Genomic DNA, 17,754 nt, shown 5'->3' on the forward strand with positions numbered 1-17,754 from the left:
TAATGCATAAAACTTGTGTTGAAGTTTCTCACTGTGATTGTAATAAGTTATTGTACTGGGTAACCAAATAACTTCAGCATTTTCCAACAGTGGGCAGAGTGAGGATAGGTAAAAACATATGATTTAGTAGCATAAGGCAAATACTTGAAATTTCGTAAATGTAGCAAAGAAGCAGTAAAAAACAAAAAATGGGAAAAACCATTTGTAATTTTTAAACCAATTTACCTTTTGTTAAAATAATGTTTGATCAACAGGGGAAATTCTCTTTCATCTATTTTTTGAAAATCATCTAATTACTCAATGCAAACAAATGCTAAACACAGAGTAATTGACCAATTTTCCAGAGACTGAGGGTGTGTTCCTTCTAGATTTTATAACTTCAGTAGGCACAAATGGTACTCATTAAAGTTATTTAGACTTTGAACAGATTTTCTTAACTACCCAAGAAACTGCGGGAGGTGCCGTCACAGTAACTTTTAACGGAGTCATCCACTAAATGTGCATTACAATGCAACCATTTCATAACTGCCTTTGTGCATATAATAACATTAGTGATAGAGATAACCAAAGTAATAATATCATTCCTCTCATGGTAAGCAAAATGAATTAATTAACAAACGTGGACATTCTGTTCCTGAGATTTCATATAAGTTCACATAAGCATTCTAATATTTAGTTTAACTTGATTCTGAGATGTTCCTCATGAATTTATCAATTTCACTACAACATGAAACTCCTAAGATTTATTATGACATATTTTTATGGCAAAAAGTAATTAATTAGTAGGCATGTATTTAATTATGCAGCTGCAAAATGCTCTTCTTAATGAATGTAATTTATATTGTTTTTACAATAAAAAATGCTATCTCCCTGTCAAGCAAACTTTTCTTTCAGGGAAAGAAAATTGAATCTACTTCACTAGCATTATACAACTTTTTCATTGAAAGAGTTCGTGAAAATCTGCATGTTGTGTTGGCGTTCTCTCCCATTGGTGATGCATTCAGAAATAGACTTAGAATGTTTCCATCATTAATCAATTGCTGCACAATAGATTGGTAATGTAATCTTTTTTAATTAATTATTTAGTACTTCAAATAGAATTTGAATGCTGTATGTTAAAAATTTGTGATAGCATTTTCAAGAACTATAATTTTGCCACACCTCATTTTCCTTACAATTTCATTTATAAAATATGGAAAAACTATTATTGGAGTATATTCTTCCAAAAGATAATAAATTCAAAAGGAAAGTCATAATTAAGATGTGAGTTTCCAAATTCAAACTGAAATACAAGTTTCTTCACTGAGTAGATGACAAAGTGAATCCATTGATTCGTGACCCTATTTATAAAGCAAGGACCCACTGTTTATTGCTCATTTAAACTGTAGGAAAAAGAGGAATAGTAAAATGAGTCAAGTCAGTTCATTTCATCAGCTGCATTTCTGTGTTTACATTCTTATATTTCCTTCTCTTGTCTATTTCCCAAATGCTTTCTGTAATCCATTGCTTCCTTATCCTTTTTCCATTTGCTGCTCTTATAATCTCATTTACAGCCTTCAATCCCTTTATTTATTAGTTCCCTTGGTTCTCCCATCCCATCAGAGGAAATATGATTTCATGTTTCTGGTAAATTGGATATTTGTTATTTCTTCAGGGATTTTGATTTATTAACATGAGATTTTATTTTTATCTCATATTATATCAGTCAAAAAGTTGTGATTTTCAATTCAAATCCATCAACACTACTTTATACCTATGGCCCATTTTTTTGAGTAAATGTTGAATGTAATGTCACCATGGTTTATGACTTTTTTCATAATCTTATGTATCAGAGGGACAGAACCAATTGCTGTTTTCATCAAACAAAATCATCTGCCATTTACAACAAGTTTAAAACTTAGAGAAACAGAGTTAAGTAGTTAATTCATCATTAAAAGGCTAATTATTATTATCACAGCTTTTGTTGGTAATTGGGCTTAGGATAAAGAAGTATGGCAGGAAATATATGGAACCGGGATAGGTAAGTTGAATGACCCCTTTACTTTAAATTATCTGTTGAACCATTTGAATGGTAACTTTCTTCCTTCACATCTATTTTGTGAAAAAGGTGACAAAGCCTACATACTATGGTACTTGCAGTATGTAATTTGACTTGAGATATTCTTGGTGTTTCTTAGCCATGTCTCAAGAAATGCGAGAAGTTCGAGAGGATTCAGGAGATTGGAGCTGTCCCTAGGATTTGATGAAATTCTATGATTTCTGACTTTTTGTTATTTATCATCTGCAAATGTCATTAACTGTACTATTTATGGGCCAATGTATTTATTTATTCTTGTGTTTTCAGTAAATGAAAAAAGAGTCATGAGATCCATGGTCATCTGAGAAAATTTAATTTAACCTGATCAAACTACATATTATAATTATTTATTGTGAATAGCTACATGTGTACTTGTAAATTATAAAATATTGTATGCAATTACTCTATCAACTATTAAATTATCAACTTTAGGTTTACTGCTTGGCCTTTGGATGCACTTGAAAGAGTAGCATATTTCTTTCTGAAAGATTTGGCCATTGATGATTCAATGAGATCCAGTTGTGTTGAAATGTGCAAACATTTTCACAGTAGTGTTATGGAGTTATCTGAAAGGTAACACTGATATGTTTATTCCAAGAGCTCATTATTGATTTCACTATTTAAAAGTTTATCCTTAACTGACATTGATTCTTTGTCATCAGATTTTACCAGGCTCTAAAACGGCACAATTATGTCACCCCAACATCATACATTGAATTGATTCTGACATTTTTAGACTTGTATAAGTCTAAAACATTAGAAATTAACAAGCTAATCAGTAGGTATACAGTTGGTTTGGAAAAGCTTGATTTTGCATCTTCTCAGGTAATTTGTTTATCAGTCATTTAGTTAATCATGACTTAAACAGTGTTATTGAATATGTTTAATTTGCTCAATCAAGTGCCCTTTAGAAGGGCAGGAATGAAATTTTTAGAAATCCAAATCATTCATTGATTTTTTTGTTATGGATCTAAGAAGATATAATCTTTTGCTGGAGTTATTAAAACTCATATTTCTATGGTAATAACGACTTGAATTCACAGGTTTCAGTCATGCAAGATGAATTGACTGCATTGCATCCCCAACTTGTGGATACTTCAGAGCAGACTGAGAAATTGATGATCAAAATTGAGCAGGACACTGTTATAGTGGAAGCTAAAAAGGAGGTAATGTACTTTCAAAAGACACACTCACTTAAATGTGCATTTTCTGATATGGCATACAAGCCGCTTGCTGCTTCTTTGTTGTTTAAAACTCCCACCATAAGAAAGCAGATTCATCTCTGTCTAGTTACTCATTTTTGCCAAAATATTTGCAATGCTTTTCAGCATTGAGACGATCTTTGTAAACAGCCACACAGACCATGTGAAATATATCAGCATCACAAAAAAAGAATAAATACTCAGTATTAATGATGGTGGCATTTGAAAACTGCATTGATTTATTTACTCTCATTCAATAACTCTCCCAATTTACTGCTGAAAAGACACGTTTACCATATAATGATAATTATTCCAAATTAATGCACTCTAAGTTAAAAAAAATTAATATTTATTTATATGTAGATAGTAGGAGCTGATGAAGCCCTGGCAAATGAAGCTGCTGCTGCAGCACAAGCTATCAAGGATGACTGTGAGAGTGATTTAGCTGAAGCAATTCCTGCCCTAGATGCTGCTATTGCAGCTCTTAATACCCTGAAGCCAGCAGATATCACTGTTGTGAAGTCAATGAAGAATCCACCCACAGGAGTGAAATTGGTTAGTGTGTGCTTGAAACAAAACAGTACTCTTAAGAAATGCTCTTATGATTACATATTTGGAAACTTATTGGAAAGGATGGTTTATTTAATTAATTATCTACTTTTAAAATTAATATAATTTTCTAAATATAAGTCAAAATTATTTTGTGACAGGTCATGGAAGCTATTTGTGTCATGAAAGGCATTAAACCTGAAAGGAAACCTGATCCCATGGGCTCAGGGAAAATGATTGAAGACTTTTGGGGACCCTCACAGAAGTTGCTGGGTGATTTAAAGTTTTTAGATAGTTTAAAAACTTACAATAAAAATAATATAGCCCCTCCGATAATGAAGCGAATTCGAGAACGGTAAAATAATTGACATGCTCTTGTATTATTTATAATTCTTATCTTAGTTGCTTTATTCACTTCTGAAGTCTTATTATATAAGTACCCATATCTTAATCTAGTTCATCTCTTTTAAACATGTTAAAGGTTTATTCCTGATCGAGATTTTCGTCCAGAAAAAATAAAAACAGTATCTAATGCCTGCGAAGGCCTCTGTAAGTGGGTTTTAGCAATGGAGGTATATGATCGAGTGATAAAAATTGTTGCACCCAAGCAGGCGAAATTCAAAGAAGCAGAAGCTGAACTTGCTGCACAAATGGCAACATTGGAAGAGAAGAGAGCTCAACTGCAGAAGGTGAAATTTTTCCTTCATAGCAGCTTTTTAATATCGTACATGTATATTTAATTTTTTGATGATGCATATTTCAGCATCTGGGTCATGGTAGTCCAGGGGTAGAGTTTTGGACTATTGACCGAAGGGCCCAGGTTCGATTCCCTGGCAAGTCTTTCTGTGCATCCTCAGCTCCACGCGAGCTGTGTGATTTTTTGGGTACCAGATCTTCCTGGGAAATCATGACCAGCACAGGGAGTAAGGAACTGGGTCCCCTAATTGCCCTGATGTGTTAACTCACATGCCATCAGGCTTAGTACTGGGTGAACTCCACCATCACCTACCAAACTGGCCTTTGGGTTGATTACTGTATATATGTTTTTATGGTATTTCAGCATCTTAGGGTGAATTTTGGGGATATAGTTTCACTTAAATACACTCTACACCATTGATACTACTATGTTTACTTCCTGCCTTTTGATAATCACCCTCTCTGGTTATGAATGAAACAGTACCAAATGTCATCTCTTAATGGGAAAATCAGGAATTGGATAATTAATTCTTCATTGATTCTGGGAGAAATTATATTCATCTAGGTTGCATTGGGGTATATTCTTTTACCGTAAAAGTATATAGGCCACGATTCACAAGCTGGTGATTTTTTTCTGTTGAGCATCAGCTTCCTTATATAGTCTTCCATTACAAACCTGCACCAATCCTGAGGCCCACAAAATCCAGACAGATTGTGGTTGTGTTGTGAGGGAGGCTTCCTAAGGAATCGAAGAGGGAGCACCACTGTGCTCTGCCAAAAATATGTTTGGCCTGGGATTTCTTATGTATATAACTGAAAATATTAATTACTATTCGTATTCTACTGGTTAAGATAGATTTTGATTAGACCCAGCCTATACAACAGTATAACAACTCATTTCATTGCATCTAATAACAAAACAACCTGACATTAGATACTACAATAAGCCTCTCTTCAATTCCGCCTGCTTCATCCCATCCAACTTGCACATTCTATTTCTATTCCTTCCTCACTTGCGTAACGTCCACCCCTCTTTAATAGTCTTCAGCATCCTATTGCCCATCAAAATGCTTTGCGTCCATCTTCCCTGCCTCATTTGGGTTTCTTCCAACAATCCCCTTCCTCCACTCTCCAGAAAGCTTCCTTGTTTGTTTTTCTTTCTCTTCATTTCACCTTTTCTATCCTAATCCACACCCATCTTTCAAAAGCCTCCAACAGATATCCGTCATTTTGCCTTATTCCTCCATCGCTATCAAAAGTTTTCTTCTAGGTACTCAATTCAGAATTCTGAATTTGTCCAGGAAAATCAAAAGGCCATTTAATCTGTCCAAACAAGGCAAATTAATATTGCAAGCTTGTTATTAATATTTTGTTAACTATGTTAATGAAGGAAAAACTTGCCAACATGACTATTTTGTTTCAAAAAAATATGAAAATGAATGCTTGACCATAGGCATGTATTGATAAATGATGGACTCCTATCCACTGATGTACTTGCATGAAATCAGCACCACTAATGTTTTTAAAGTAGAAATTCAAAGTATTATTAGGAAGGAAGGGTGAAATTGGTGCACTATACGGCAAGGTTAAATCACTGTTGGTAAGTAAGATGGAAGATGTGCTAACAGTAATTGAATTGAGAAAAACTAATGTATATGTGGGGTAAGATAATGGTTGACACAGAAAAGATCCAAGAGACATGGAAGGAATATTAGAAGAACTGTATGGTAAAGAACTTAGGCCAACAAGGTTAGACATAGAAAAGGAACATTACGTAGAGGAAGATTGCATAGTTCCAGGCATACTTGACGATGGGATAGAAAGAGCATTAAGGGAGATGAAATCAAATAAGGCTGCGGGGGTAGACAACATTCCTGCGGAACTACTTAAAGGTTTAGGAAAATGTGGGAGGAAGAGGCTATATGGACTGATTCGTAGTATCTATGAGAAAGGAATCTGGCCGGAAGACTTTGTGAGATCATTGTTAGTTCCTCTTCCAAAAGAGGTAAAGGCTACATCATGTGAGGACTACAGGACAATAAATTTGATAACCCACTCAGCATAAGTTGTTCTCAGGATCATCAACAAAAGGATAGAGAGTAGGGCAAATGATTACTTAGGGGATGATCAGTTTGGGTTTAGGAAGGGGAGAGGTACGCATGATGCCATTACAGTAATGAGATCACGCATCGAGAGGAATATAGAATACAATCAGGAAGTATTTGCCTATTTTGTAGATTTGGAAAAAGCATTTGATAGAGTGAATTGGGAAAAACTAATGTATATTGCAGGAAAGGAATAAATTGGAGGGACAGGAGGCTAATCCGCAACCTGTACACGTCTCAGACTGCTCAGGTTCGAGTGGGGAATGGGGAGTCCGGATGGGCAGTGTTAGGAAGAGGTGTAAGGCAGGGTTGCCCATTATCACCGTTGCTGTTCAACCTGTATGCAGAGGAAATGATTAAAGAGGCATGGGAAGATCTGGAGGTAGAAATAAAATTGGGCGGGGAATTCGTGAAATCAGTTAGGTTTGCTGATGACCAAGCTTTAGTTTGTCAGTCAGCCAAGGGGTTGCAAGTATTGCTGAGTGAATTGGAAATTCAGTGATGATTCAATGATTAAAGAGGCATAGGAAGAACTGGAGGTATGAGTGAAAGTCTGAGGGGAATTCCAAATTTTCAGTAAAATGCGGTGTATCACACTTTTTGAAATGTTTACTATGTCTGCTAGCTCGCGCACTTTCAGTCAATGATCAGCCTGTATCACTTTGCGGATTTTCTTCACCGTTTCTGGAGTCGTCACCCCAATGCGATGCTTGTCTTGACAGCTTGTACAGCCTCGTTTAAACTCGGCTACCCAATATTTTACTGTTGTAAACAAAGGCGCAGATTCACCCAGAGTAGAATCCAGTTCAGCTTTTATTTTGTTTGGGCTGAGGCCTTTCAAATAAAATTATTGTATCGCATAATGATGACCAATATTCTAAATTTTCAAAAATTCACAGAAAACATTCACTATTGATGGCTGCCAAACAAATACTTAACAATGTGGTGTCTTCAAACATGAAACATATGCTTTATAGATTATATGCTTTCTATTACAGTGATATTTTTCAAGCAACTACCGACTCTAGGTCAGGCCAGGTACTTCTGGGACCACCCTTGTATGTATGATACAAATTGCATTGGTTTGACTCTAGTATTGCATCAGAGATAGCTGTTTGCAAGTTGAAACATATTCAGTTCACCTATGCCTTCTTCTAATGATGAAACATGCTTGCCACAAAGATGTTTCTTCACATAGGGGAATAGAAAAAAGTCACATAGGAATAAGTCAGGACTATTGATCAGATGTGGAGCATATTTCAAATTGATTTTCTCAAGAAATATGGTACCAACTTTTGCTATGTCCATTATCATGTTGCAGCATCCAGCTTTTTGCTTTGAATTGTGGCCATAGAGATTTTGCACTATCTCCATTCATATAGTACTCCATTTGCAATTATGTTGGAATAACAGGCTGATTCCCTGAATATGAAAACATGATATGATAAAAACTTTCCCAGTAGATGCCACAGCTGTGGCTGTGCTTGGTGCTGCCATTTCTTGGTGCTGGCGATCCCTGATATTTCCACACAAATCTTTGTTGTTTGCTCTCAGGATCTAAATGATTGAGCCAAGTTTCATGTACAGTGAAACCTCCTCATTTTTCTGCGGCATCAACTTCACTTGAAAACAAACCTGCATGCAAATTTCCAGCTGTTCATATACCTTGAAGCCCACTCTGCACAAAATTGGCTCATGTGCTATTTTTCCATTGCCAACCTGAGGATTGGAACCAAATAGATATTTCAATAATTCTGATTTAGATCTTCATGCTATTTGACAATCTTTCTCACAATGGCAGCAGTGGTGATGTTCACTTGGGTAAAAGCAGGACTTGAACTCTACCTTCCTTTACAATTGTCTTTGCTTGTTAAACATTCAAAACCACATTCTAGTTTGTCTATTGTGAAGAATAGATTAGCCTTGGCTTACAATTTGTTCTGGTGAAAGCAAAATATCATTGCAGCATCAAGTGTTACTTCTATTCTTGCCATTGGTAAACAAAAGTTGTCTCAACTCACAATTGCTGACTTGAACTGATATGTACTTGAATCAAATCAATAAAACTTGTACCACATATGCATTAAAAAATTAGTTGAAAGTATAACATAAAATTGTATGTTTTCACAATGAATTATGGTAATTAAAGTTATGATGAGCAACCATTGCATTGTGAGTGTGTAGCATATCTGACCATGACAGTGACTACAATTATGTATTCGTATCAGGTTTCATACCTGGTTTGGGCAATTTTGCCTTTTATTTTGTTATTTCTTTAGTCAATATTACAGTGGGGTATTAAAAGTAGTCACTGTGTGAAAGGTTACATCTTCAAATTACAGAAAATATTGCCCATAACCTTCCCCTTTGACAATGACTGTCATGAGGAGGATGGGGTTAAGTGTTCTGATAACCCCTAGGGTTGCAGGTGTGGGATCAATGATAACTGCCCCTGGCAGTGTCACCCATGCCATAGGTCAAAGGGTAGTAGCTAGGCAACGCTCGTCCAAGCATTCTGATGATAGAAAACACTGTGTCTGTTCCTCAGTAAAGCAACTATAAAGGCATCTGAACCATTCAAGGGACCATTCGTCTTTGAAGAGAAAATGCCACATTAAAGGCAGTGTTGGGGGAGGTAAAGGGAACCCATCTCAATCATTTCATCTCATAACAATGATGGATGCAAATATGAGAATAATGCATCCTGGCAACTGTGGGACTTGGCCTGCTGGAACAGGTGTTTGTGCCTGGCAGTGAGCTCGGTAGCATTTCCATAGTCATACTTGCATGATAACCTTGCATTGTGGAATTGGTAGCAACAATATAAAAGAAGATACAGAAGATGATGACTGCTGCATTATGTATAGTAACTTGGAATAAGGGAAGTGAGAAAACTTCCAGAGGAGATCCCCGCAGGAGATGGCTGGAGAAAATATACCTTGGCTGTGTGGAGTGAGATGGAAGGTTGACACAGATTATTGGAACAATATTTGCAGATTAGGATACAGTGGAGGGGCAGAGAACCAATGAGGGATATCAGTGATATTGAGTGAGAGGGTTATAAGAAGAGTCCTCAACCTAGAGCAGATAAGGGTGAGAATATTATTAGTGGAGATAAAAACTGAAATTATGGATTTGATTCTTATTGAGGTCTAAAAGCTGACAAGTACTCATGTGGAGGGAAAAGTGGGGTTTACATGATCAACTAGAAGTGATTTAGGATGTTCCTGGAAGGAAATATTTGAGGTTGATTTGAGGATTGGAATGTGGTGGTGGGTGAAGGGAGGGATGAGAGTGAGTTAGCCGAGTATAGAGCAGGAAATAGGAATGACCATTGGGAGAACACAGTAGAAGTCTACCAGAGGAATGCTCAGTCATAACCAACAGCTGATTTAAAAAACATTATAGATGTATGAATGCATGGAAAATACCAGGAGAATCAGAGAGATAATAATGAGATTATAAGTATTATGGTTTGCACAGTTTAAGGAAATGCAATCCATTTGCAGTTTCCCTGGAGCAGACGCATATTCAGATCATAATTGTGTGCTGATGAAATGAATGTAGCTTCAAATTCAAGTGGATAGGAATGGGAAGAAATATGTAGAAATGGAATGTGGATGATTACACCAGGGCAAAAAGGAAGGAGTACTAGGAGGCAATAGAAGAATTCTTATTAACGTGGTACCTGTTTTTAAATTAAATAGGATAATATTAGACTTGTATGACTCATTTCAATTTCCTCACTAGAATAGAAGTAACATGAGTAACATGCAACTAGAAAGAATAAAAACTCTGGAGGGTATGTTAGTAATTGTCAGGTAATGAATTGTCACCAAAAATAACTTAGATACTTCTCTCGTAGCCCATATGGAAAAATTAGGATTTTTTTGGAAATGTAATGACAACAATTTTGAATTTACAAATAAATTGAAATAACGGTGTATAATTGTTGACCCTCAGATCAATTGGGGTGTGAACATACATTACCTTTGTAGAAATAAATATTTTAGTGTACCTATTTCAAATACTGAGGCATACATCAGTACAAAATCTTTACGAATTTTATACAATGGTCTATTTTTGATTAAATTGGAGTCTCTTTCAATATAAGTTTTCCAATAATATTGCTTCTTTGTATGAGTCATTGCATGCAGATTTTTACCTGGGATGCCTTATTGCTTTTCACTATTAATTTGTTTTCTTCATAAAACAATGGTCAATTTAGCATCAGATCATTGTTTCCTTTTACATTTTTCTTTCACTTATTAAGGCACACCATTTTCATTTTGCAGTTTATTTTCTGCTATCACATATCTTCTTTAATCACTAACTCTACTCCAACATGCAAACTTATAAAGAATAATTAGCAGCAATTGCATTAATGTGTAGGCTGTCATATTTTGGGTATTTATGACAATCATGGGATTGATTTTACATGGAATTTTTTTATTTCAACAGGTCACTGACAAGCTTCAAGCACTTAATGATGAATTTGCAGCAATGACCAAGAAGAAAAAAGACTTAGAGGAAAATATTGATATTTGCTCTCAGAAACTACACCGGGCTGAAAAACTAATTGGTAATCATGAAGTTCAATAAAAATCACTTTGCCTTAATACTATCTTAGCCTTCATCTCATCAAAATTTCAAACATCTTAAGATCATCTATATATAGTTTGATTTCTTATCTATGCAATACAATATTCATTATTTGCTCAAAGATGTTACATATATAAGATATAAGAGAATTCATTTAACAATACAGATGTAAAAAGCAGCAATAAGTGACATAAATTTGCTTATTCAAATTGCTTGGTCATGTAAATATTCATTTACTAGCTAATACATGTAATTCATTGTTTCTTGTAAAAATGTTTTCAACTTATTTTTTAAGAGAGCCATTTGATTAGATATTTCTTAAGTAATGTGATGGACTATGTGTGTGTGCATGTGAAATTCATACATCAGGGTAGGGGAGCCAGTTCCTTTCCCTGTGCTGGTTATGGTTTCCCAAGAAGATCTGGTACCCAAAAAATCACATAGCTGGGGTGGAGCTGCAGGTGCCCAGAGAGGCTTGCCCGGGAATCAAACCCAGGCCCTCTGGTCAGTAGTCCAATGCTCTACCCCCTGAACTGCTGGACCCATATATATATATATATATATATATATATATATATATATATATACACATTCAAACACGAAATCCCGCCAAACTGCGAATAAATACTCATATACACAGAAACAGATATAAGGAAAAGGGATAGGAACACATATAAAGGACGAACACAACAAAGGTGGGGAAGGCGGAATCGAACGGATCACAAGAGCAAAAACATTTCCCTGACCGGGACTCGAACCTCGGATCCTTCCACCTGCCGGGCGGATGCTCTTAACCACTTGAGCTATCGAGGAAACGTAATTTACCCTGAGATCCGTGGGTCTAATATGTCGCCAAGCGCCCCGATTCTTTAGCCAAGAGATGGCGTCAGGGGACTGTTTCACCCACCAAAGGAGAAATAGACAATACACAAGAGGAAAGGACAGTGGTTTAGAATTCATACAACATCATACAGGAAAGGAACAGTGCGTTTCGTGGCACGCATAGCCAGAAGAAAGAGATGAGCCACATTGGCCAAATACACATTCAAACACGAAATCCCGCCAAACGGCAAATAAATACTCATATACACAGAAACAGATATAAGGAAAAGGGATAGGAACACATATAAAGGACGAACACAACAAAGGTAGGGAAGGCGGAATCGAACGGATCACAAGAGCAAAAACATTTCCCTGACCGGGACTCGAACCTCGGATCCTCGGAAATACCCGGGACTCGGACCTCGGAAATGTTTTTGCTCTTGTGATCCGTTCGATTCCGCCTTCCCCACCTTTGTTGTGTTCGTCCTTTATATGTGTTCCTATCCCTTTTCCTTATATCTGTTTCTGTGTGTATATATATATATATATATATATATATATATATATATATATATATATATATATATATATGTATGTGTGTGTGTGTGTGTGTATACTATATATATATTGGGACGGCACAATAGAACACAAATAAAATAGTAACACTTAAAAGGACACTCACGCGGTAAATTGTTAAAGCTTTCGGCCTTCTTCAAGTAAGACTGAAAATATGCTGAAAAGGGGTAAGGGGTCTGGGGGGGTGGGGGAGGTGAGGTGCAGGGAATGCTGGAAGGGAAGTTAAAGATGGTGGTTTAGAGTGGAAATTTTGGAAGATCGGAAAGCTAACATATACCCGGATTCTCGAGTTCTCACCTCTATATTGGTGGCTGAATTGGGTAGGGATTCTAGGATGCTAAGAGAACACAAAATAAAATCGATAACACATAAAATGTGAGTGTCCTTTTAAGTGTTATCTATTTTATTTTGTGTTTTATTGTGTCGTCCAAATTTTATATTACTCTCATGAATGCTTCTACATCATAGATATAGATTATATATATGGATGTATATGTGTACATAAATGTGTATATATATTAGTGTCTACAAAACTTTAGGTGGACTTGGTGGTGAGAAAGCAAGATGGAGTGAGTTGGCTGAAATGCTTGAGGGAAAATTAAGAGGCATAATTGGTGATGTCTTATTATCAGCTGGTGTAGTTGCTTATTTAGGGGCATTCACAGTCGATTTCAGACAGGTAGGTGCTTAAGACTTTAAAAGCTCATTTTTTGTCACTTAAAATTGGGAAAATCTTCTATCAAATCAGGTTCAATTACTAAATCACTAATACTGATGCTATCATTATTATAGGTAATCTACCAGTTAAGGTAGGTTTGAATGGACACAACTACCAAATGTATCTTTTAATGTTAATATCTTTTCCCTCCTAACAAAATGCAATCCAATATTCTATTCTACGGCAGATCCCTCTTCATTTCTGTATACTTCCTTCCTCTCTTCATTCCATCCAACATCCATGTTCTATTCCTGTCCCTTCCTCGTTTCCCTAACATTCTCGCCTCTATCACATTCTTCAACATCCCTATGCTGATCAGTATGCTTTTTATCCATTTTTCCTACCTCCTTAGGATTTCTCCTAACAAATCCCCTCTCCTCGTCCACCATACCCAGCACTTCATTTGATTTCCTTTCTGTCCATTTTGCCTTCTCCATCCCTCTCTGGGATTGCGATGGTGCGGTTACTAATGTACTGGCTTCCCACCCATAGGACCCATGTTCAAATTCTGAAGATGGCAGATTTTTTCAGTGGTATCCCAATCCCTACTTGAGGTGTTGTGAGGAGAGCCCTTTGAGTGAGTATGCCATCCATCGGAAGGGACGTTAAACTGTGGACCCCTTGCAATAACTTCCCAACAAAATTTTGCATCCCTCTGACTCCTAGATCTACCACTCTTCCAAGTCAACGATTCACACGAAAAATATAATTCTCTTTTCCTATCCATTCACCATAACTATTAGACCCAAGAATTGGGACCAAAACTGAAAATAGGATTTGAAACCAGGGACTAAAGCTAAGAACTGACCTGACACTAGAATCGAAAAAAGTGAAACCAAATTATAACTATTTTTTAGCCCTGAAATTGATGATGGTGATTGGTAGCCTACCATTTAAGGTAGGTTTTAGATGAATCTGATCTTCAATACATTTCTCAGGTCCATCCAAAAAGACACAACCTGATGCCTAATGCTACATAAAAATGTTTTTCAACTCTGAATACCATATTTTCCCAATGATGATGCGTACATTATCTTTCCAAAAATATTCAGATGATCGAGAAAATGACGATGCACGTTATGCAATTGAAATTGAAAAAAGCCAAATATTTACATAATTTTGTACTCATAATTAAAGAAGAGTCTCGCAAAAATAAATTATTCTGGGAGCATGCCTTTCTAATTGCATTCTATTTTATACAGATTCATTTATTTTAATATGTAATACTTCTTTATTCTAATACGTAGTACTTCACAGGTACAAAGAGTACGTTGTATTACTCAAATCCCAGAAATTCATCATCATTAAAGGAATTAAGGGCATTTATTATCTCTTCAGGCACAAAACCGAGTTCACTCTCCGAAGTTACCTCTTTCTCATCTTCTAGCACTGGCGTTGAAATATTGCCTAAAGATTTTTCAAATCCATTTTTTACACTCAGACACCCTGCCAACTTTCCAGGATCCACTGGCTTATTTCTTCATAAGACACTCTTTTAATCCTTCCCGATTCTGTGTAGTCTTTCATACCAGACATCATCCACTTTTCCCAACTAGACCGTAACTTTGATACAAAAGATTTATTTATGTATAAATCCTGGCAGCCTCGCAATTTTCTTTTTCTTTCACAAAATTGATGAATTCTGGCTTCAACATCGCTGTATACGAATTTCTTCTCCATGGGTAATTTTCTGGAGAAAATTCTAAATTGCAATAGCTTAACTCAATTCATGTTTGGAACAATCACCATGTAGGTGGCACTTTCATAGAACTTGGAGGGTGCCTAGAACAGTTGAACACTGATACTAACAAAGCAAACTAAAGCAAACAAAACAAGAAAATTCTATTTCATTCATTCTCTTATTTTGCCAGATGGTTCTCCTTTCTTTTCATTCTGTTTAAAGCTTCTGCATTGCATTTTCTTATCCATTTTCCTTCTTTTATCCTCCTGAATATGATGTTCCACTTAATTTGTACTTAATCATAATCTGAATCTTCATCAGCTCCTAGGTAATTGCAAACTAATTATGTTCACTATTTCTAAATCTTTGCTTAACCTTAATATAGTCTAAATGATATCTCTGAGCCTCTAGGCATTTTACATGTGTACCTTTGTCTATTGTGATGTCCAAATGTACCTCACTCCTATCTATCCCTTCACCCAACATTGTGTTAGACTCCCCCATTACTGTCAAATGCTTCCTTCCAAGAATGCCCACAATTCTTTCCTCTAATTGCTCGTTTGCATGGTCCATTTTTTCTTCCTATGGTTACTTTTTGCCAAATAGACTGAAATAATGATTTAAGTTCATTGATTCAACTTTTGCTTCCACTAATAATATTCAATCATTCACTTGCTCTATTTTTATTAAACTTCTTCCTACTTTTATATTACTAACGCTTTGCTACCCCTCACTGGCTCTCTTCCCCTCAGCTGTATATTAATCTATAACTGTGGCTCTAATAATCCCCTGTAACCTTCCATCTCATCTCGCCCAACCCTAAAATATCTATATTTCCCCTCTCCATTTCCCACTTGGTATTTTCTAGTTTCCCTGACCACGACATCATACTAGCATTTTAAGTCTCTATTCTCACTGAATCAGTTCTCGTCTGCATCTTCTTCCTTGCTTTTGCTTTGCTGTGACATTCCACTTTGCAAGGATTTTAGGTGGTGGCAATTACAGAAGCCTATCCTCTCTCCCTGCAGGGTGTGACGCTCGGCCAAATCTTGCAGTTGCCAAATCTCATTCCTTTACTCGTGGCAATCATAATTATGAGTGATTTCCTGTTATCTGTCTTAATAGTGTTTTTAATGTGTCACCATCGCTCAATGGTCAGCTGCCTCTGCAGCTGCTGCACTGAGGAACAGATGTTCTGCAGACTACATTTCATCTGGCTCCTACTCTCCTATCCATCTAGTATGGGTGACCCTACGAGGGGTTAATATCATTGTTCCCACCAGCACAGTTTCATAGGCCACAAGAATCCATTAGCCCTTCAACACGTCAGGGATGTAGTCCATGGGGAGGGCATGTGAAATTACTCATCTTTATTCTTTATTTATTGTTATTTCATTATTTTTACATAAAACTGTCCTGTTTATCCATGAGTGGTGCTGAACCTTTCCATATTTTATTGATGAAGAGCTAAGATATTTGGATAACTCTCTAGTTCCAAAAAAAGTTAACAGGTGTTATACATATGAGAGCATTATCTTTACCTCAAGTGTATTCCTAGATCAATTGCGCAACTGTAAATGTGAATTGCATAGCCCGGGTTTTAGGGTTGGCAGGCACAGATGAAACTATTATGCAACATACAAAGCACATAGATCCTATCATTAAAAGGAGGAGTGGAAAAAGAAGAAGTTTATGATTAATCTGGAAAATGTATGTGTTCCCCTCTCCCTCCCCTGCCAGATTTTAAGCATTCAGTAAGTTTGTGAATTAATATAGAAAGAACTCAAAAATATGTCAAAATATTCTTTTTACTTTTTCCCATAAAAAAATGACCTGTTTCCTATAATTGTGCACAGCCCATTTTTAATTATATTATTCCACTTGAGGGTAGGGATATGGTTAGAAACATCCGATTGAGGCAAAATATTCATGCCATTTTTTACCGATTGACTTGTACTAAGGTCCTTAGCCCATCCAGAAGTGTGCTGTTTTAATGTAGTTAGGAACAGGATTATAGAAACACCAGAACCTATTTGAACTAAACCTCTTCTTTTCAGAGACTAATACCATACCATATATTATGATAGAGTACATGAAAGTAAATATAACCAATTGTCATGATTCTGGATGAGTGAAGAAACTAGGCAAGGCAGACAAAAAATCCTGAAGCTAAGAACAGCATTTTGTAGAATTTAATTGAATTATTTCCTAACCATCATTCTTTCCCAAGAGAGAATAGAATTCTTTAGAGAATGTTAAACGAGAGATTGAAAGGGGAAGTATAGATATTTTAGGTCTATGCGAGGTGAGATGGAAGGATAGCGGGGATTACTGGAGTGATCAGTATAGAATAATATATAGTGGCGGGGACGAGAGCCAACAAGGGGTTGCCATAGTATTAAATAAAGAGGTAGGAAGAAGCGTAGTCAACATAGAGCAGGTAACGGATAGATTATTACTAGTAGAGATAAAAGCAGAACCGATGAACTTGGTTATTATTCAGGTATACATTCCACCGAGTAACCATAAGGAAGAAGAGGTCGATAGGATATACCATCAGTTAGAGAACATAATCGCATGTGTTTGCGCAGGGAAACAATTTATAGTGATGGGGGATTGGAATGCAACGCTAGGCGAAGGAAGAGATGGTGATAGGGATGGGGACTATGGTTTAGGCATGAGGAATGACCGCGGGGAGAAAGCGGTTGAGTTCTGCAGGAGATGGG

At 36.4% G+C, this 17,754-nt stretch overlaps 1 protein-coding gene across 1 annotated transcript in view; it reads left to right on the forward strand.

Annotated features, from left to right (window-relative positions):
• LOC139694738 (dynein axonemal heavy chain 3-like) overlaps positions 1–17,754 on the forward strand; it is a 146,853-nt gene that overhangs the window by 101,586 nt on the left and 27,513 nt on the right. Inside the window, exons 35-43 of the mRNA XM_071593238.1 lie at positions 895–1,055; positions 2,510–2,650; positions 2,740–2,902; positions 3,121–3,243; positions 3,643–3,834; positions 3,990–4,183; positions 4,310–4,517; positions 11,091–11,211; positions 13,169–13,308. Of these exons, the coding sequence (XP_071449339.1) occupies positions 895–1,055; positions 2,510–2,650; positions 2,740–2,902; positions 3,121–3,243; positions 3,643–3,834; positions 3,990–4,183; positions 4,310–4,517; positions 11,091–11,211; positions 13,169–13,308 (1,443 nt within the window). The remainder of the gene's footprint in view (positions 1–894; positions 1,056–2,509; positions 2,651–2,739; positions 2,903–3,120; positions 3,244–3,642; positions 3,835–3,989; positions 4,184–4,309; positions 4,518–11,090; positions 11,212–13,168; positions 13,309–17,754) is intronic.

Source organism: Hetaerina americana, unplaced genomic scaffold (genome assembly GCF_022747635.1).
Source record: "Hetaerina americana unplaced genomic scaffold, ioHetAmer1.1.p SCAF_54, whole genome shotgun sequence".
Taxonomy (NCBI): domain Eukaryota; kingdom Metazoa; phylum Arthropoda; class Insecta; order Odonata; family Calopterygidae; genus Hetaerina; species Hetaerina americana.